Source organism: Vigna unguiculata, chromosome 3, assembly GCF_037176805.1.
Source record: "Vigna unguiculata cultivar grain cowpea cultivar isolate G323 ecotype 2 chromosome 3, ASM3717680v1, whole genome shotgun sequence".
NCBI lineage: Eukaryota > Viridiplantae > Streptophyta > Magnoliopsida > Fabales > Fabaceae > Vigna > Vigna unguiculata.
This window is the reverse complement of record NC_140794.1, coordinates 36526479-36548038: the sequence shown is the minus strand read 5'-3', so window position 1 is coordinate 36548038 and position 21560 is coordinate 36526479. Positions and strand designations below refer to the sequence as shown.

The window sequence follows — 21560 nt, the reverse complement described above, 5'->3', positions numbered from 1 at the left end:
TCTCTCCTTGGGGGTAAGCCTGGTACCTCTTCGGGGAACACATCCTCAAATTCCCTGACCACCGGTATCACTATTATCCTTTCCTCCTTCTCAACCTCCATCCTTGCAAAGATCCTACAACAACTTCTTCTCCTGACAGTTGATGAGAACGCGATTGGCTGAGAGCCAATCCATTCCCAAGATCACATCTAGCCCTTGCAGAGGGAGGCATATGACATTGACTTTATACACGTGTCCCTCTACTTCCACCGGGCACCTAGCACACACTGAAGAAGTCCTAACCAACCCAGATGCTGGAGTAGATACAACGAGATCGAACTGTAGTTCACACACCGACAGACCCAACTCCCGCACACAAGACTCCGACACAAAAGAGTGTGTCACTCCAGAATCAAAAAGCACGCAACAAGACTTGCCAAATATCACACAACAACCAATCACAAGGTTACCTGAACCTGCTGCCTCTAACCCGGTCATCGCATACACCCTTCCTGTAGCCTGAGGTCTGCTGCCTCCCCTCCTCGGCTGAGTTTGACTCGGAGTCTATGAAGAAGGTCGTACCACGGTCCTCCTCAAAGTCGGACAGTCTCTACCAAAGTGACCCTCCCTACCACAACGGTTGCTCTTGTGGAACCCGGATAGCTACGGGCAAAAACTCTTCACATGCGGTCCTCCGCAATGATGGCACTGGATCTTGCTCGGCGGAAAGAAAATCCTCTAGACCCCTGTTGTTGTGGATGAGGCCTAGCATACGACTTCTTCTTTTCTTCAACTCTCGGCCTGGACCCAAATGGTCTGCTAACCCTCTACTGTGGCTGCTGCTGGGCCTCGACCTCCACTTTCATTCTCTCCATAACCTTGGCCTTTTCCACCAAGGCCGCGAAGTCCTTGATGGAAAGTGGGGCTACCATCAAGCGAATGTCTCCTCGGAGACCATTCTCAAACTTCCTGCAACGCCACTCCTCATCGAGCGGCATGGTGTAGAAATGCCCCAGATGCTTGAACCTCTCGGCATACTCGGCCACTGACTTGTCCCCCTGTGTCAACTAGAGGAACTCCACCTCCTTTGCGTATCTCACGCTGTCTGGGAAGTATTCTGAAAGAAACCTCCTCTTGAAGGCTTACCATTTGATCTCCTCATGCCTCTCTTCCATAACCAGCCTCATGCTGGCCCACCAATGCTCAGTGAGCACAGAGAATCATGGTATAGCAGACAAGCAGGAAACTATGAGTCAATTATCCGGACACATATACTAAGATCGGATTCACTGGACGCTTGCACTTGTGGTGGCCTCTACTACTCTGCAGAGCCATTGCCAATGGGTTTCACCCTACCACACACAAGGTTAACCTTCAAGCATCTAAGGCCATTATCATGCCAAAGACTAAGGCCTCCCGCCACTCTCACCACTTGGGTCAGTTTGCTCTACCTAAGACTCACTGACCCATTAGAGTTTCGGGATGCGGTCCTTACTTGAATCCATATCTTAATATATACACTACGCGCCACCATGAGATCTCCCCACGAGACTCATGGAATTACGCCTATCACATGCACGTTCTCAACCAACCAAACAAAATCCCATGTTTTCCTCATGTTAACATACAAATTTTAGTGCATACAATTCATGTAAGTCATGCAATTCCACCATAATCATGTACGTTCGAGATAAATAGCCACACACACAAAGTAAACCAAAGTATATAACACAAATCTGCACCATTCTTGCCTAGTCTAGAAGCCCTCGCCTAAGCTACATCACACTACAAAAAAAATAGATATTACCGACGGTCGAGATCCGTTGATAATAACATATATCTGTCGGTAAACTACTTTTTTCGACGGATTTCTGACAGGCCAAAATCCGTTGGTAAAAGGGTCGTAGCTAACACTTACCGACGGATATGTCCGTCGGTAATTACCGACCGCACAATCCGTCGGTAATTATTGACCGCACAATCCGTCGGTAATTATCGACCACAAAATCCGTCGATAATTATCGACCGCGAAATTCGTCGGTAATTACCGACTGCATAATCGGTCGGTATATACATGAGTTTGACGCAGCATTTTTCGATGGATTGGCGATGGAATAATCCGTCGGTAATTTCAAAACTGTTTTTCAGTGCAGTTTGTATTCGCACTGTCCACAAAATTTATCAAACCTGCAATCTCACAAATACAATCAGACCTGCCCATCTTATAATTATCCGTAGCCAATCCAAACAGGTATCTTATACATACATCACACGCATAAATATTTTAAGAGTCTGCATATAAAAGTGAAATAAAGATTAACATCTTTCAATCACAATCTCATAGGTTATGTTTAACTAATGTAAAAGCAGACATAAATAACAAACTCAGTATAGAAAAATGTCCTAATAATCTAGATAATCATCTGAATGATTATCTTCTGCAGGGTCTTCTTGTTGCTCAATCTGTGGCTGGACTGTAGTGGGCTGGACTGGAGTGGGTTGGACTGGAGTGGGTTATACTGGAGTGGGTTGTACTGGTGTGGGTTGGACTGGAATGGGTTGTTGCTGGGGCGGTGTTGGGTTGGACTGCTGTTGTTGAAGACGGGTCTGGGCATCAGGAGGTAGAAAGGCCATGACTAGATTTTGGAAGTTTTGAAACTGCCTTGTCAAATTTTCATAAGCTTGATCACGTTCTTCTAGTCGTTGCGTCAGTCGGTTCACGACCTCCTCAGCATTCCTGGAATAAGATGCTTGTTGTTTGTGGATACCTCTTCCAGTAGTGTAACCTTTGCCAAGTTCTCCAGTGCCATAAAGTCTTCCTTTATTTTTTCCGCCGACAACGTCAACCCAACACTGTGTCCTAATGACGTCTTCCTCATCATTATGCTCTGACGCCTCAGCACAGGACCCTTGCTCAGATCTGACCTGTGACAGTCTAGTTGAAAATTCTTCCTGTTAAAGAAAACAATGACAAATTAGTTAAATAAGGTACAACATTTAAGTTTAAAGGAAATAATAAATAGTAAAAGGATTTCCTTACATGTGTTCTTCGAGACCTTTCATCAACAAACTGGCCAGATCCCTTGCGAAGACGAGTTTGGTAAAATACCTCATCAATATATGCCTCTCACCCCAACTCTTTTTCCTTTTAAAAAATAAATGGTTATATGTATACATCGATTTTAAAAGAAGTAAATTATATCATAATATGAAAATAAAAAAGATTAAGGTTTATACCATACGAAGGGCATGCTCATGAGTGGTAATGGAACCACCTGTGTGTAGGGTCCCACCCTTTTCTGAAGCTCTATTCCTCTGGGCTGTAATTTGCTTGTTACGATAAGAAGGAGAATTCCAATGTTCTAGCAATCGATTCCAGATATGGTCCCCAATCCAATAAGGGCGCTCCCCTGCAATCCGGGCATCTCTAAACATCTCAGATAGCCTATGAGATGCTTTGGAGTGGAAATTTTTTTTAATTTGACCTTCGTGCTCAGGTCTCCACTGAACCGACCTCTGTAACAATAAATCAAGTACATATGATCTTGACAACACAATATGCATGGTATTTAAAGTCTAATAGCAGTGACCATCTACTTTTCATTTGAAATACATACATAAATACATAATGAAAATAAGTTTCATGACGTTTTACCTTAAATCATTGCCAAAAAGGTTCTTTCTCTTCTAGAGGTATGGCTCCCCATGATGGCCATGGCGAAAGGAACTGTTGCTTAATAGATCTTGTGATTGCCTGAGAAGCAACTCTGGAAGGAACAAACCTAAATATAAATGCATAAAAGTCATCAAAAAGAAGGCAAGCCAAATAACAAGTCATGGCATACAAATTAGTATTTAAGATCTAAATAGATATTACCCCCGATTAAAAGGCTCAATCATCGGTTGCTCATGGAGAGGAGGGTCAACATCATCAGCAGCTGAATCAGGAGCATCTGCTGCAGGAGCAACATCAGGAGAGGGATTAGAGGATGAGGAAGGTCTACAAGAAGTGTGAACCACAACAGGGGAGGGTCCTTGATGGGAAGGTTGTGGTGTGGAGGTAGGTGGTGCGGGAACCACAATAGGGTTTGGAGTGAAGGTAGGTGGTGCGGGAACCACAGTAGGGTGTGCTGTGAAGGTAGGTGGTGCGGGAACCACAGTAGGGTGTGGTGTGGAGGTAGGTGGTGTGGGTACCATGGTAGGATCTAGTGTGGGTACCACAATAGGGTGTGGTGACGGAATGGATGTAGATGGTGTGGTAACCCCGGCAAGGTGTGGTGTGGGTACCCCAACAAGTGATGGTGCCTGAATGGGCGCACTCTGTGGTATTTGGCTAGGAACCCTTATGATATACCGTGGTGGCTATCTTCTTGGTAGACATGTCAAAGTGGGCCAACCCGGCTCACACGGGTTGGCTCACCACGAGCCGGGTTGAAAATGAGTGAACCCAACCCGGCTCACTTTCTGGTGAGCCAGAAATTCTGTAACCCGGCTCAACCCACCACGAGTTGGTGGGTTAAGTGGGTTGGCTCACCAACCCACCTAAAAAAATTATTTTTTTATTTTTTTTAGTATTCAAATATTTAAATAAATTTTTAAGTAACCCATGAAATGACAATCATACTAAAATCAAGAATCAATATTTTGATCATGCTCACCGCCAATATATGAAGAATTATTTCCAAGAAAGTATCCATTAGTCTAAGGAAGCATGGTTAATATTACAAATTTTCTGTCATGCTATTCAAAAAAATATAAATAAAAAAATTATATATTTTTTTTCATGCTAATTTAGAAAAAAATGTTTATAAGACGGTTACTTAAGTAATTTACAATAAAGATTATAGTTAAAGATTAAAGTATCAACATATATATAACTTAACAATCAAATTAATTAAACATTTAAACTATTCAAATATAATTAAGCAACATTCTAGTATTTAAAAATATGAAATTGTGAACAAATATAATAGGAATAGTAAATAATTATTAAAAAAAATTAAAAAAAATTTAAAAAAATTGCAAAAAAATGTTGGTGGGTTAAGTGGGCCAACCCACCTTCAACCCGGCCCGAACCCCTTTAACCCGTGGGTTAAGTGAGCCGGGTTGAGTTCAACCCACTTTTGAAAAAGTTGAATTTTTCTCAACCCAACCCGACTCGAACCCGTGGTGAGCCAGGTTGACTCACGGGTTGAAACTCATTTTGACATCTCTACTTCTTGGCTTTGTCTTCTTCCCTTTATCAGAACTAGATGGACGTCTAGGTGACATTGTAGCAATCAAACTATATAAAACAACAAAATTGAACATCAAATATTAACAAGATAGTTATTTTACAGTTTAAAATGACAAGTGTTATTCACATTACCAACCACAAAATAATACTTTTATAAGTGAAATATTTAAAGTTTGCCAAAACATAGTTAATGAATCTTTTACATAAATTTAACAATTACAACAATAATTCAATCATCATCGTCATCCTCCTCCTCATTTTTGTCATGATCGTCATACTCGTCGTCATCATCATCATCATCATCATCATCATCATAATCTTCTTCTTCTTCTTCTTCTTGGTCGTCTTCATCTTCTTCATCATCTTCTTCTTCTTCTCCATCTTCTTCTTGTATTTCTCCTTCCAATTCTTCAGGAGCACCATCAAAGTCATGCAATGTAGATACACTTTCAACATCGATTATTTCATGGACATGTGACATTTCATCAACTTGATATGGAATATCCTCTTCCACCTCATTTGACTCAATGCGACCCCTAGGCTTAGTTTGTATCGCAACACACCAACCACTTTTGTCGATGCTCCGAAATGCTGGATATGGGACATACTAAACTTGTCTAACATTATTAGCTAGAATGAATGGATCAAAAGGTCGATATCTTTTACTCATTTCAAGTTCAACAATATTATACCTAGGATTCACCCTTGTACCATCTCTAGAAGGATCAAACCATTCACAATAAAAAACAACTACTTTCTTTGGAGAAGTACAACTGTTGTACTCTAGCTCAAATATTTTATGAATTATTCCATAAAAATCATCATAACCTCCCTCTGTAATGCCCTTCACGTACACACCACAGTTAATTGTCTTCTTTCCTTTGGACCATTCATTAGTGTGAAACTTATACCCATTAACAAAGTATGTGTGCCATTCTTTTACGCATCTCATGGGCCAATTTGCCAAATCCCTTAAATCTTGATTTTGAGACTTAATGGCGCATTATAAACCTACAAATATGCAACAATAAATTGTTACATGAATTTGGATAACAACAATTTGTTTAAGAAATAGGAGCATACATACTTGATGTTTCAACCAGTAAGGAAACTCTGAGTATATTTGAGCAGAAGTAGTTCCCTCATGTACTTGATTAGCCACAACGAATGAGCTATTACATAAGAATACAATTAATAATAAGTATATAAACTTCTTGATTAAGGTGCAGAGATTGAGATTAGAACATACTCAAGGTACGATTTAACTTCAGCGCAATTGATTAACACATGGACATGAGCAGAGTTGAATTCAGCATCAGTTAACCAATAAGTCAACTCCTTGCCTGCCTGACGACTAACTTGTCGAAACACTGATAATGTTGAGTCACATGTTTCATTTTGCCAGTGTGTTTCATTGTTAGGCGACAAGATGAAGTTCTTGAAATAATGAGAGCAAAAATATGTTGTTTCACGATGCAAGTAGGCTGCACAAATTGATCCTTCCACTCTGGCTTTGTTTTTTACAGAATGTTTTGATTCCTCCATAAATCTATAAAAAGAAATGAATAGATTGTGATTTGAAACTGGAATAAAAGTCTAAAACATACAAAGATATAGTAATCATGGTTTATCACCTTTCAAATGGATACATCCACCTATATTGCACTGGCCCACCAAGCCATGCTTCATATGGCAAATGAACAGGGAGATGCTCTATTGAATCAAAGAACCCAGGAGGGAATATTCTTTCCAATTTGCAAAGAATAATTGGAATATTTTCCTCTAACATTTTCAGTGACTGCTCCTTTAGTGTCGTTGAGCACAAGTCTTTGAAAAAATGACTAATTTCTATTAGAGGATTTAACACGTACATTGGCAATGACCTGAACGCAACAGGGAGTAATGTCTCCATGAAGACATGACAATCATCACTTTTCATACCGTGAATACTACCCTTTTCGATATTAGCACATCTTGCTAAGTTTGAAGAATAGCCATCTGGGATTCTTAGTTCCTTGATCCAACGAGAAACTATTTTAGATTCTGATGAGTTCAAATTTTTGCCCTCATTTAATATTTAAATTTGGGGATTTAATTGAATTTTCTGTGCTTAAAGATTGATTTAATTAGGATTTGTGATTATTGGATTTATTGAGTAAGTTTGGTAAAAGTGGCGTAAAAATTGATTTTAGTTGCATAAAATATTATTGGATATTCTAACGATTGTTAATGCAGCTAGAATTTATTTTTGGTCATTAATAGTGTGGATTTGAAATATTCAAAGTTACAAAATAAGTCCAAAATCAAGAAATTCTGGAAAAGAATAAATCATGAGCTAAATGCACCCCCAGATTTTATTTGCACACTCCTCCTGCAAGTGGACCACAAAAACCTGTTCTGCACCCCAGTTTTCACTAAGTTGCACCCCTCCTACCACTTAAACCCAACTCAACCAGATCATGCCATGTGGCAATCCCCACCTCTTAAAATTAGCAAACCAGAACAAGCCACGTGTCATAATCCTCCACTCACCCAATTGACCACTCAGATCTTGCCACATCATCATCTCCTCCATCTCACACATGAAACCCTAACCCTAATTTTCCTCCTCTCCTTCCAACCTCCACAGCCGCCGCCGCACCTCTTCATTCCGCCGCACCACCACAGACCTGCAACCACACCGCATCTGCACCTTCACGTCTCGCCGGCCACCACAGATCGCGCAGCGTTCCATCACCACCGCAACAGCACCGTGCCGCCTCTGTCTTTCCCGCAACCTTCACGCACCATCGCAGCACCTCCACGACAACCATCCTCTCCGTTCGCGCAACTGCAGCGCGCCTCCGTCGCACCATCTCCACAGCAGCGCCAGCCACCGCGCCTACACTTGCATCTGCGCGAACCAGCTCTGCAACACCACCACAGTTCAGTCTTCTTCTTCCTTGCACCCGCGTTCTGCGCAGCAGCAGCAGCTACCAACACCATGCTTGACGAGCCACCACCTGCATCTTTGCGAGAATCCAGGAGCAACCACCACGCCGGAAATCTGACCGCCGCGCCGTTGCAGCACCCACAAGCCTCCATGAAACCCTAAACGCAGCAAACCCTAGTCTGGAGAGAGAAAGTGCACTCTGCGCCACGTGTCAGCATATGATAGGCAGTCAACTGGTCAAACTCTGGTCAAACTGGTCAAACTCTGGTCAACTGGTCAAACTCTGGTCAATTCTGTAAAAATGCTTAAATAAGAGAGGCAGAATTGGAAATTGGACAGAAATTGAGTTGCTAATTAATTAAATAAAAATAAAAGATTTTAGCAACTGATAGATAATGCCCAAAGTCCAGTTGAAGCCTATATAAAGAGACTTAAGGGAGCAGAAGCGGGACACTTTTTTTTTTTTCTGACTGAGACACTTAGAACTCTCTGGTTTTGGCAGATACCGTCTCCACCACATCTTTCATTCTTTCTTTTATTTTCTTTCCTTTATATCATCATGTATTCCATCAAAGCCATGGAGGGCTAAGCTTTTAGGGTTGATTCCACTATAATTTCTTAATTGGATTCTGAGGTTAGATGAATTTAAATGTTTTGTTATTTTGATTATTGTTGTGCTTTTTGTTTATCTATGTCCTTTGCTTCTTAATCGAATAGAAAATAATGATTTTAAATCTACATGCATGCTAATCATATGAGTTAAAAGGTTTTTAAATTAAATTGAGACTTTACTTTGATTTTGTTTAGAAACTTTCATTTGATTAAATAAGTTTTTGCCAATAATTGAGACTTTAATTTGATTAGAGGTAATTAATTTAACTAAAATTAGTCAAGACTGTACTTTGATTAATTAAGTTTTCTATTTGGTGAAGAAACAAAGGAATAGACATGATTAGGCATAGTAAAATTAATTGAGACTGTACTTTGATTGAATTTACTATGGACAATCTAACAATTCTCACTTTTAATTGAGACTGTACTTTGATTAAAAGTGAGGATGCCAACAAATGAATTAAGTCTTTACATTGATTGATTTGTAAATCAACAACAATAATTAATTTAACAATAATCTCTAGATAACCAATGAAGAATCTTATTTAGAAAAAGCAGTGGAATTGACCTATTTATTATTACTGTGTTTACATTCTTCCGTGTCATTTTCTTTGCATATCAAAACCCCCTATCTTTATAGTAGCTAGTTTTAATTGAATTTTTAAGAATCAAATATTTGAGATCAATTCCGTATTCGTTGTGAGACGACTTAGGGTTATCTTAACCCGAACTATTTTGTTCACTACAAACTGGCAATACTGAAGTTGCTAAAGTAGTGGTAATTTGATCGCCTAACGACAGTGATATCAGATTCATCTTTTATGAAGGTGTAATTTGCTTTTGGTTTGAGCAACCGCCCGTTAGATTGTGGCTTCAACTGCAAGTCTTTTCGGCCACAATATAAAGATAAATCTTTTCTTGCCTTGTCATTATCTTTGGTCTTGCCACTAACATTCATCATGGTGTTGAAGATGTTGTCAAAGAAATTTTTTTCTATATGCATGACATCGAGATTATGTCTTAGCAAGTTATCTTTCTAGTATGGAAGATCCCAAAATATGCTTCTTTTGGTCCAATTATGCCACTCTCCATACCCATCTATCCTTGTCACACCAGTTTCAGTCACTTTTGGATAATCTTTGACTCTTCTCCAAACTTGTGATGGGGTTAACCTAGGAGGTGGCCTATCCGTTTCAACTTCCCCTTTGCGAAATGCCTTTTTGTTTCTCCTAAATGGATGGTCAATGGCCAAGAACCTCCGATGGCAGTCAAACCAATAACTTTTTCGGCCATAATTCAATGTGAATGTCTTAGTGTGCTCCATGCAATGTGGACAAGCTAATTTACCATGTGTGCTCCAACCAGATAACATTCCATATGCAGGGAAGTCATTAATAGTCCACATCAAAACCGCCATCATAAGGAAATTTTGCTTCCTTGAAACATCATACGTCTAAATACCATTCCACAACTTATTCAAATCATCAATCAAAGGCTCCAAATAAACATCTATGGATGCCTTTGGATTAGATGGACCTGGTATTAGACATGTTAAAAACATGAAAGGCTTTGTCATACACATCTCAGGTGGAAGATTGTATGGAGTAACAATCACAGGCCAACAAGAATATGATGAAGACGACACCTGGATGTATGGATTAAATCCATCCGAACATAGACCAAGTCGAACATTACGAGGATCACTGGCGAAGGATTCATGTTTTCGATCGAAGTGCTTCCAGGCTTCACCGTTAGATGGATGACGTAGCACTCCTTGAGTTTTGTTCTCATAATGCCATGTCATGTGTTGTGCTGTTTCCATTGAAGCAAACATTCTTTGTAATCTTGGAATTATAGACAAGTAGAACATAGACTTCAATGGAATTGGTTTTTTTTGCCTTCTTCCTGCATGGATTGTGTGATATCGAGCTTGTCCACAGAATTTGCATTCAAGTAAGGATGCATCATTTTTTCCATTATCGTTGTCATAAAAAAGCATACACCCATTAACACAACAATCAATCTTCTTAGACTCTAATCCCAACTTTGAAACTAATCTCTTGGCTTCATAATAATTCTTTGGCAAAGAATTATTTGGTGGTGTTAGATCTAAATAGATTTTTGCCATATTATCTATTGCTTGGTTGGGAATGTTCCAATTAGATTTGCAAGCCAAAAGTCTAACGCATACTGATAGTTTCGACTCTGTTACCCCTTCAAATACAGGTTGATTTGCCTATGCCAATAAATTGTAAAACCTCTGAGTGGCTTCGTTTGGAGACTCTTCTAAACGGCTATTGTCTTGTTCTTCAAATGAAGGATGTCGATTAAGAGCATCATTCACCATTTCTTGCATATACATAAATTGATCCATCTCAGAGGTGTGTGCAACAGTACTTGAACTATGAAGGCAATTTTCTTGTGCAGTCAAATCAACAAAGGGCATTTCTTCACCATGAAATGTCCAAATCTTGTAATTTGGCATGAATCCTTTTTGGTATAGATGAACTTTAACCACCTCGTCTTTCAAAATTTTAGTGCATTGGCACTTTAAGCATGGACATCTAATCCCTCCATCAAGAGCATAATATTTATATTGTCGAGCTATCCAAACCAAGTCTTCAACTCCTATGATAAAATCTTCCTTTAAACCTCTTCTTCCAGGATAACAACGGTCATACATCCAACCACGGTGGATGGAAACTTCGGCCATGTCCTGGGACAAGCCAAAGGAGGAAAATGTTATGTTACACTATGCTAGTGCAACAAAGTACAATTATCAAACATGAGACTTAAGTAATAAATCTATTACTACTTAAGCCCATGCATGTAGAAGGCAAAGATAGAGGGTGCACGAATAATTTCTTCATTCTAGCACACCTCTAATTAACTTGATTTCAATTTTTGCACCAATTTTATAGTATTATTTTAGTCCAATAGCAATTCACATATACAATTGGATGAGAAATTCGACCATGTCCTAGGACAAACCAAAGGAAGAAAATGTTATGTTACACTGCATAAGTGCAACAAAGGACAATTATCAAACATTAGAATTAAGTAATAAACCTATTACTACTTAAGCCCATGCATGTAGAAGACATTTGATTTGAAGGTAGTATACTTGATTTCAAGGTAGCAATTAAATAAAGCAATTAGTATTTGCTATAATCATACTTCAATCATATATATTCAAACAACAACAAAAAATTAACAATGAAAGCTACATACCAAAAACATCAGAGAAAGGTTGAGGAACTAGAAATGAAGATAGTCAATGTACTTGTAAAAGAAGAAGCCATTTAGAAAGTTGACTAAACTTTGACTTTTTTATTTGAACCTTAAATGCAAGTGTAAACTGGTGGAGAATGTTTAGGATGCTTCAATACACGTATTATAATTAACAAAAGAAAGGTGGAGAAAAGATCACAACTCAGAATTAACAAGGTAATTCGAGTTTGCCTAGTCAAAACTAAAAAGAGAACTAGAAATTGGCCAAAATGAGCTAAGGCTACCAAATTAGTAAAGGAATTGATAAGCAATGATGCAAACACAATCTAATTTGTATAAGAATGATGAAAAGTTAGGCCAAAGTGAGGAATAAGATGGCATACGAAAATTCATATGTGGAGGCCAACTTTATGCATAAGTAGTCTACCACTCACAACTTGGTTAATGTTTTTCTCATTGCATTAGAGTGACTAACTTTGTGGCTTAGTTTGATGCAGAAACAGTGATCCCATGGCAGAAAATGCAGCTGAAACAGTGGCCTAAATAAGCACTAAATTGGATGAAAAGTTGCTAAGTTGACCAAGAGTTGACTTTTTGCATTTTTGCTCTAATATGATAACTATGAAAACTGGTAAAAACAGCACCAAGAACCTACTCAACAAGCTTAAAATGACCAAAGGAACCTAAGAAATAACTCAAAACTGAAATCCTACCTAAAACTCAAAGTTTCACTACCTAAAACCTCTAAAAAGACACTAAAACTAGGCTAAAAACTATGGTTATGCTAAATCATGGGTAGAAGTGGATAGAAACTACCTAGACAAGTTTAAAATGACTTAAGAAAACTTAATCCTAACACACAAACTGCCTCCGAACAGATTTACACAAAATCACTACCTAAAACCAAGACTAGTCTACTAAATTAAGTATTTTCTATGTGCATGTACTACCCTAACCTATGCAACTTTAATCTAACTATCCACACAAGTTTCTAATGCCAAAACATGACTACAAAGGAACTCACACGACTAAAATCAACAACAACTCGAAATCTAGGTCCTTAACACCTAAAACTACCAATAAACTAGGCTAAAAGTGCAAAAATTTAGAAATTAAGTACACTAGTGCATATAACTATTATAAAACTAATTGGACAAGTTCTAATTAACAGAATAAAGGTGGAGAAAACATCACAACTCAGAATTAACAAGGTAATTCGAGTTTGCCTAGTCAAAACCCTAATGGCCAATGGAAAGGACCAAAAACAAAACCAAAAAAATATGATAAATAATGAATGAAGATACTAGCTAGCTAAATCAGATCATTAATTCCAATCACAAACATATCAAAATTGACTACTTTTCACGTTCAAGTTTTCCATTCACCAAAACAATGCAGTCCAAAATACATGCATCTATATACATTGGTTAGTTAAAATGAAGTCTATCTAAACAATTATTAAAGATTGGTGATGATAATTATCATAAAATTATGCTTCAAACAAGCAGCACATAACCAGCAACACATGCTCTATCATTCAATTCCATTCAATTCGGATGCACTACAATAGGAAGAAAAATGAAACGAAAACGGGTGTTACCTCCACGACAACCTAGCAGCACCAAAGCCAGTGGTTCTCCTCACGGTCAGAGCACCTCGACAGCCGGAATCCTCAACGGCCAAAGCAGCACCAAACAGAGCACCCTCACTCACGCGGAAGCCCAATTCGAATTCCTCTCACCACAAAAATGGAAGCAACTATCAGAAAACAAATAATGGGTAAGGATGAATTAAAAGCTTGGATTATTGCTCGAGCAACAAAACCCTTACCTTGTTTCTCCCGACGTCAGAGCGGATCCCCAAACTCGAACACAAGCCACCGAAAGCGTTACTGGAAGGAGGTCGTCACGGCGGCGATTGGGAGTGGGATTGCGACGGCACCGGCAGTAGCAATGGGCGGTACCAGCAGCGGTGACTTCAATAATGTGTTTGGAGAAGAAGAACCGAGTTTTGCAGTGGGGGAGGGCAGCGACACCGGAAGAAGGCCGTTACGGCGAAGATTGGAAGTGGCACGGCGGCGGTTTAGAGTGGCGGTAACGGCGGCAACGCGAGCGGCGCGTTCTCAGTGCTTTGGAGGAGATGAGTTTTACGAAATGGGGGGAAAAGGGTTCTGATTTTTTTAAGTTTAATCCGCCAACTTACCGACGGACTAATCCGTCGGGAATCCGTCGGTAATTGCATGAAAACTTTACCGACGGATAAATCCGTCGCCAGCTGTCTCTTGTGTTATTACCGACAGACACATCTGTCGGTATTTTTCCTGCTTAATTGCATGAAAACTTTACCGACGGATAAATCCGTCGCCAGTTGTCTCTTGTGTTATTACTGACGGACAAATCCATCGGTATTTTTCCTGCTTAAGTTCCGTCGGAAAATTATTGTTACAGACAGATAAATATCCATCGGTATTTGTCCGTCGGTAATTAACAGATTTCTTGTAGTGATCAACTATCTCGCTTAGGCTAGGCATTCTCGCCTGGGCGAGGTCTGCAACAGTGGCACTCTACGAGCCCTCGCTTGGGCGAGACCAGCTCGCCTAGGCAAGATCGTCATTCGCCCAAAAATAAAAGCCCCTCGTCTGGACGAGGGCGCGAGCAGAGCACACTGGCTTTCCCCGAGTACTTGCTTGGGCGGGTCATTCTCGCCTGAGCGAGGCAATGCGTCGCTCAAAACAAGCTTTGGTCGCCTGAGCGAGATGCTCGAGCAACACCAGGGCGAGCTTCTGCTATTCTCGCCTAGGCGAGACGAGCTCGTTTAGGCGAGAATACGAGTGCTCCCCCACTGTTTCACACATACAGCACCACAAACAGATAACACCCACCAAACAGTTCATTCACACACAAGCACAACACTTTTAAATCACCCCAAGCATGAAATAGGGCAGAAGAAAAGGTAAAGTGAGATTGTGAGGGGGCTGGCAGAGTATTGGTGTCCTACAGAGGGGCTGACCTTGGGCCTACGAAAGGACAAGCCCAACCCTTTTTGGGACAGAAAAAGGGGCTTACAACAATCATTAGAAATTGTTGATTGATCTTTTGATCCTTATAGATCTTCTCAATGTTGATTCACTATACACATAACTCAAAAGGTGTTCTTAAAACAACCTTGGTTAGAACTTGATTCACTATACACATAACTTTATTAAGTCCTTCAATCCACAAGAATTTAGGAAGCTCTACATGACTCCTCATTCTTCTTACCATAGCCATTAAAGTTCATTTTCTTCTTTTTGCCACACAATTATGATCCAAAGAACCAGACATAGTGTATTGGACAACAATCCAATGTTCTTGAAGAAATTTTGCAAATGAACCAGGTGCTTATCCACTCATAGTGTATCTACCATAATGCTTTCCACCTTTATCTAATCTCCCAATCTTATGTTGTTTTAAGTAGTGTAACTCTACTTCAACCTTAAAAACTTTAAAGGCTTCTAAATCTTCATCCTTAGTATGAAACAAGTAAAGATATATATATATATATATATATACACACACACACACACACATATATATATATATATATATATATATATATATATATATATGTATATGTAAGTAATCATTTATAAAGGTGATGAAATGTCTTCAATTCTATAATGTATGAATTCCTTTTAGCACGCCTTTATTTGGATTTTTTAGTTTTCTTACCTTTAATGTAATCAACACAAGTCTCAAAATTGGCTAAATATGAAGTACTAAGTACTTCATCATTTATTAATCACTTCATTCTCTTAATGGAGTTAGGTTCCAATCTCCGGTGCCATAACATGGAAGAATTCTCATTCACAACACATTGCTTTAACCTAGTAGAAACATGCATTGAAGTATAAGCAATGTAATTTGTAGTTTAATGGAGTAAAGACCATCACAAAATTCATAAAAACCAACAATTTTTTATTTATTCAACAAAGTAAAACTGTGTTTCATACAATTAAAGGAAACATCAAAGGGAACAAATTGTGAAGTGGAAATTAATTTTTTACCAAAACTAGGAACACAAAAGACCTTTTCTAAACACAAAATAAAACCACTACTTTAAACTAAATTGCATGTGCCAATGGTACATGTGAACACATCTTGCTTCCTTAATAGATAATGTTCCCTTTTGGTTTACTTAGGTTTTGCATATCCTCTATAGTATTACAAACATGGATTGTAGTTCCAAAATCAATCCACTATGTGTTAATATTAGTCATATTACATTCATAACAAACAAAGCAAAATAATTACCTTATTCTCTAGCCAATTCTTAAACTTTGCGAAATTCTTTTTCATATGTCCCTTATTTTCTTTACACGAGAAACACTTGGACTCCTCCTTTGTAACTGGCTTAATAAACATTTTTCCCTTCTTATTAACCTTATTCTTCTTATTCTTAAGAGAAGTAGTCAAGTTCATCATTTGGCCTTCCTCAATAATCTCTCTTCTTCTTGAACACACATGGTCAACAATGCATAATAGACCACTTATCGTTATATGTGCCATAAAATTTTTTAAAAGAAGCATATTTATGTGGCAAAATAAAAAAAAATATAATGTATTAGAAAGGAATCAAACATGGTAACCTCTAAGGCTTTCAGTTGACTCACAATGTCCCTTATGCACATGATGTGATACACACACTACAAGAAATATCGTATTTAGTGACAGATGTTTACCGACAGATATATATTCATCGATAATTGGCATTTACCGACGGAATTACCGACGAACACCCATGATTATCATTACCGACGGATTGATCCGTCGGTAATGATTGTATGGAATTTTGAACTCAATTTTCGACGGATTCATCCGTCGATAATGTCTATGCGAAATTAGCCCCGACGGAGTCGCGTACTTACCGACGGATTATATCCTTCGGTAAAGTTCATGGTATTATGAAATCGCACCTCACTTTCTTTTTCCCCAAATTGAGAAACTTCCCCCAAAATCACCACGCCACTGCCGCTCTCATTGGCATTGCCATTGCACTGCCATTACCTCGCCGGTGTCGTCGCCTCGCCGCTGTCGTCCCCTCTCCGCTGCCACCGTGGGTTGGAGTTCCACCGTCGCCTCTCTCCCCCAAATTCACCAAGCCAATTGCGCTGTCGTTGCTCACCGGCGTCGCCATTGCGCTGCCATCACCTCGCCGCTGTCGTCGCATCGCTGCTGCCGTCGCCTCTCCGCTGCCATCGTGTGATGACATGCTCTGTCACGGAATTCATTGAAAAACCCATCCAATCGGAGTTCTACCGATTGAATCACACAGAACACCCTTTTGAAACGCAGTGGAAGATAATTATGGTGTTCGGATTCTCACTGGCAAGGTCACTCTAGGGATTACTCTCGGTGAAGGTGAGCTAAGACGAAAGGGGATTAAAATCTCACTCTCATTCATCAAAGCTAACTTGATACAAAAGTTTGGCCAGCCTTTTATAAGTGAAGGCAGCTGGACACAAAAAGTAAGGAACGAAGAAACTAACGGCAGCACTACCGTGTACAATAAACCCTAAGGGAGAAAAACGTTCAAATGGAAGGAACCCTAACGACTAAGGCACATTCCTCGTGTGGCAACAAAGCAGAAACTAGAGGAAGGATGAAGAAATTCGTGAGGTCTGTGAAGGGAAACCCTAACAGATAGGATGAAACGTGGGAGGCATCCCTAGCAGCACTTCAAGAGAAAGAGGAAACGGGTGTTGGAATCACTCTGCGGAAGAACCACTTGACGAGAACCACAAAGGCTTGGGATGCTGTCCTATTGGGCTGTTGTATCAGAAACCTTGGCCCAATTAAAAACTAAATGGAGAAAAGAATGTGTTGTTAGGCAAAGGAGCATGCTACACATGAAGAGCTTTCTAGTTGGAGGCCCAAAGAAGACTCAAATAGGAGCTGCTTGAAGAATGTGCTGGATGTCACTTTGCAGAAGCGTGAGGTGTGCGAATGAAAAGTGGCTGCTCGAGGCCCAATCAAGAGAAAACATTCGTGACTCAGCTGAAGGAAGTGTTGCATCCGTGAGATACATGGGCTGCAGAAACTGGATGCGTGTGACGCTGGCCACACATGATTCCTATAACCAATTGGGCTGCACAAATTTGTTGGAATGGGCCACAGCAAGCCAAGGCCACAACACTTGAAAACATTGATCTGCATTTAATAAAAACCAAATTTAGAGAAAACATTTATTTAATTAAAAATAAAAGAAATAAAAGAAATTTAAAAAGAATGGGCCAGGCCATTGGCCCAAGCTGAAAAAGCCATGTAGGGTGATATTCATCATCCCCTCCCTCTTGAAGAGGATCTGTCCTCAGATCAACAGGGTTCTTCAAGGCCCACAGCTTTAAAAGCTTATTTCCTCCAGGATCAAAAACACATCTACAAAAATCATCAAATAAATTTTCATTAAAATTCTGGACTTCATGCAGACTATGTTTTCCGAAGGCACATGACAATGGGCGTTTATGTTTGGAAATAATTTCAATGAAGCCCACTTTACTAAAACATTGATTTTCACTTTGACGTAATTGAGTCCAAAAAGGAAATTCTATGTTAGAGATTGATTTTGGAAAATCTTTTGAAGGATTTAAAATGAATGATGAAGGTGGAAAAACAATTTTAGGGAGAACTAAGACAAAAGTATTAACCAGTAAAGAAGAGTTGAAAGATGGAATTATTCCCTTGAGGTTAATGCAAGGAGTTTTAGGATGTTGTATCTCTACTTCCCTAACCATTACTTCTTCTGTCTTAATCTCTTCCTCTTTTCTTTTAAACTCTTTCTCTTGTCTTACTCTCTCTTTTTCTTCAAATTCTTTTCTCTCTTTTTCCTCCTTCTCTTTTCTCAGTTGTTCCTCTTCTTCTCTCAATTCTTGTTCAAATTTCTCTCTTTCTTTCTGCTCTCTTTTCTAAATTCTTATTCTTTCTTTTTCTTCCAACTCCCTCATCTCTCTTAAGAGTATTATGAGTTTTTCCTCCTTCCTCCTTGCTATCTCAATTTTCTTTTTCTCGATCTCATGATCAAAATCAAAGGAAGGTGGTATGAATGTTCTTCTCATGCATGCTCTCAACTCACTCCAATTTTGAATGGGAGATTTTCTTCTTTTTTCCACTCTAGACTGCCTATAATCCCACCACTCTCTTGCATGTCCTACAAAACTAGAAATGCACAAAGTAAGAAAATAGTATTTACTATGTCTAAGATGGAATGAATGCACCAAATCATCTATTTCCCTCTCCCAAGATATGTATGATAATGCACTTATGTCCTCACCAAAGAAAGGGAATGTACTCTCATGTGTATGATGCATTTTATCCTCACTATGACTACCTAAATGCAATCCTCTATACGAATGAAAACTCATATTGCCAAAAAAAATACTTATCAAACAATTTTTTTTACAAAGAAACTTTAGAAATTTATAAAGAGAATATAAAGGAAAAAATTTCTAGAGATATTCCCAGGAAAGGGAGGTGAGTCTCATGGACAGGCTTAGAAACCAAGCCTTTCCTACCCAGAAATCTCTAAATTTCTTTCACAAAAATTCTCAATAAAATTTCCCAACAAAACAGATCTTAATTGTGAAAAACAACTTTCAAAGTGTATGAAATCCTATGACCAAAGAAAGATCAACTAAGGGTTTAAAGATTTGCACCTAGATATCACAGAGACGTAAAACAGAAACATCAAACATGCATAACACACACATAACCTGGACATGGAAAACATAAAGAACAAGAAAACATAAACACTAGACGAAACCTATCTGGAAAGAATAAGTGGCACTTTGAAACCTCTTAATTCTTCCAAACTGCGCGATTAAAAAAAAAACTATTACAAACAGCCAAAGAATGGAATTGCAATAATGCATTTTCCCATTCCAAGACAAAATGAACAGAACTGAAAACAAATATTACACAAAATTCTGTGATAACAAAAAGAAATCTGCAACTGGAATTGGACCAGTTTGCTCTCGGTCCAGCCTGCACTCAAGTGTCTTTCCTCACAGTTCCTCCTTCAGCTCTACCTTCAAGAGAAAGGTAATCACCTACAAAGTTGCCAAATCAGTGAGTTTCAAGCCAAATGAACCAAGATCACTCACGGTCTTCCACATAAGAATAACAAAGCAGAAAATCAAGAAAAGCTCAAATGGAAGAATTGGACAACATCAAGTGATAGAAATAAATGGACAAACTCAATTGAATAACAAGAAGGACAAGCAAGAAAAAGGCAAATCAACAAAGGATAGCACACAAAGGAGAACTTAAAGAATGTGTCTAGAACAAGATTAAAAAAACTAAAATCAAGAAGACACAAAACAAGTTGAATCCAAAATAGTGCACATGCATCTCAAATTGAAACTGAAAATACAATGTAAGGATGAAGTTGTGAACTGCTCTAGCAACTTTCTTTTTCCAGATGTTCTTATTATCAATCTCTTCCCACTGATTTTCTTTTCACTGTTTTCTTTTCAACTTTCAAAGATCAGCATACTTTTTTTTTGTTTTAGCCACAGTTCATAACAATTTTCATGCTTCCAATGTCAATTAACAAATGCACATGAAGAATTATCAAAAGATTCAACTTAAAAAAAAATTGGAGAATGACATAGGTGAAATGAGACTCTCTCTCGGTCAGTGCAGAATCAAACATCAGTATGCAGCAGATTTGAATCAATCATCAACACAAATCACAAAATTTGCAACATTTTAAGTCATTTGACAATCTCAAAAGCTGAACATGTGTGATCTAAGAAACTAGCTGCAAATCAAAGCAATAACACTAGAATTGTGTATGCAATCAATGAATCAGGGCCACACAGAGGCACTCAAGATACCACGGCTGCAGTCAAATGGACCAGAAAGAAATAGCTAACTGAAACAAGTTGAATGACAGTAATCTGATAAAACAGAAACTGTGAAAAGAAAGCCAGGCCATAAACTCTACTGCACTCAACAACCAAGGCCAAATATGATGTAGTAAACAGAATCTACAATATTGATTGCTGCACAACAGGATATAACCAACGTAGTACACTACAATAATATGTAACTTAATCAGCTTAGACAAGCATAAAAATCTGCCAGTTCTGAATCATCAACAAAGCAATAGCAGTAAACTGAGCAGAACTGGAATCAAAACACAATGCGCATGACTCAATTCTGCATAACAAAATTCTGTGAATGAATACTGATGTTGAAAGTAAAGTGCACAGTAATGGAGTCATGCTAGTATAACTGCCTATGCATACACATGACCAAGCTGGAGGTTCCACATATAGAGTCTGATACAAATCAGAGCTCACATTTAGAGATTACTCACTAAATGCTTCGGTCACAACAATCCTTGGCCAACAGATGAATTTCCAGAGCAAGAACAGAATCAAACAAAGCACAAAGGAACAACAGAATCAACTACTATTAGTGAAAAACATCTAAACCGAAATTGGACAAACGATGCAAGAACTCAACACGAATTAAACATGAAACAGTGAAAAATACACTGTAGAAAGTTGCTATTGATCTACTAGCAAGA

General features: G+C 38.8%; 1 protein-coding gene and 3 pseudogenes across 3 annotated transcripts; all 4 read right to left on the bottom strand.

Moving 5' to 3' along the window:
- Window positions 1-114: 114 nt before the first annotated feature.
- LOC114175331 (uncharacterized) lies at window positions 115-477 on the bottom strand. The gene has a single exon (XM_028060111.2). It carries the CDS (start codon window positions 475-477, stop codon window positions 115-117), a length of 363 nt encoding a protein of 120 aa, XP_027915912.2.
- Window positions 478-2207: 1730 nt separating this feature from the next.
- On the bottom strand, window positions 2208-4176 carry LOC114177588 (uncharacterized; annotated as a pseudogene). The gene is made up of 5 exons (XR_003603152.2): window positions 3857-4176; window positions 3734-3761; window positions 3217-3495; window positions 3020-3124; window positions 2208-2931 (listed from the first exon to the last, which is right to left on the bottom strand). The product of XR_003603152.2 is annotated as an uncharacterized LOC114177588 (transcript).
- Window positions 4177-5444: 1268 nt separating this feature from the next.
- On the bottom strand, window positions 5445-6167 carry LOC146887798 (uncharacterized; annotated as a pseudogene).
- Window positions 6168-6190: 23 nt separating this feature from the next.
- LOC146887797 (uncharacterized) lies at window positions 6191-13578 on the bottom strand (annotated as a pseudogene). The gene is made up of 3 exons (XR_014994090.1): window positions 9583-13578; window positions 6465-7265; window positions 6191-6387 (listed from the first exon to the last, which is right to left on the bottom strand). The product of XR_014994090.1 is annotated as an uncharacterized LOC146887797 (transcript).
- Between the last annotated feature and the right edge of the window lie 7982 nt (window positions 13579-21560).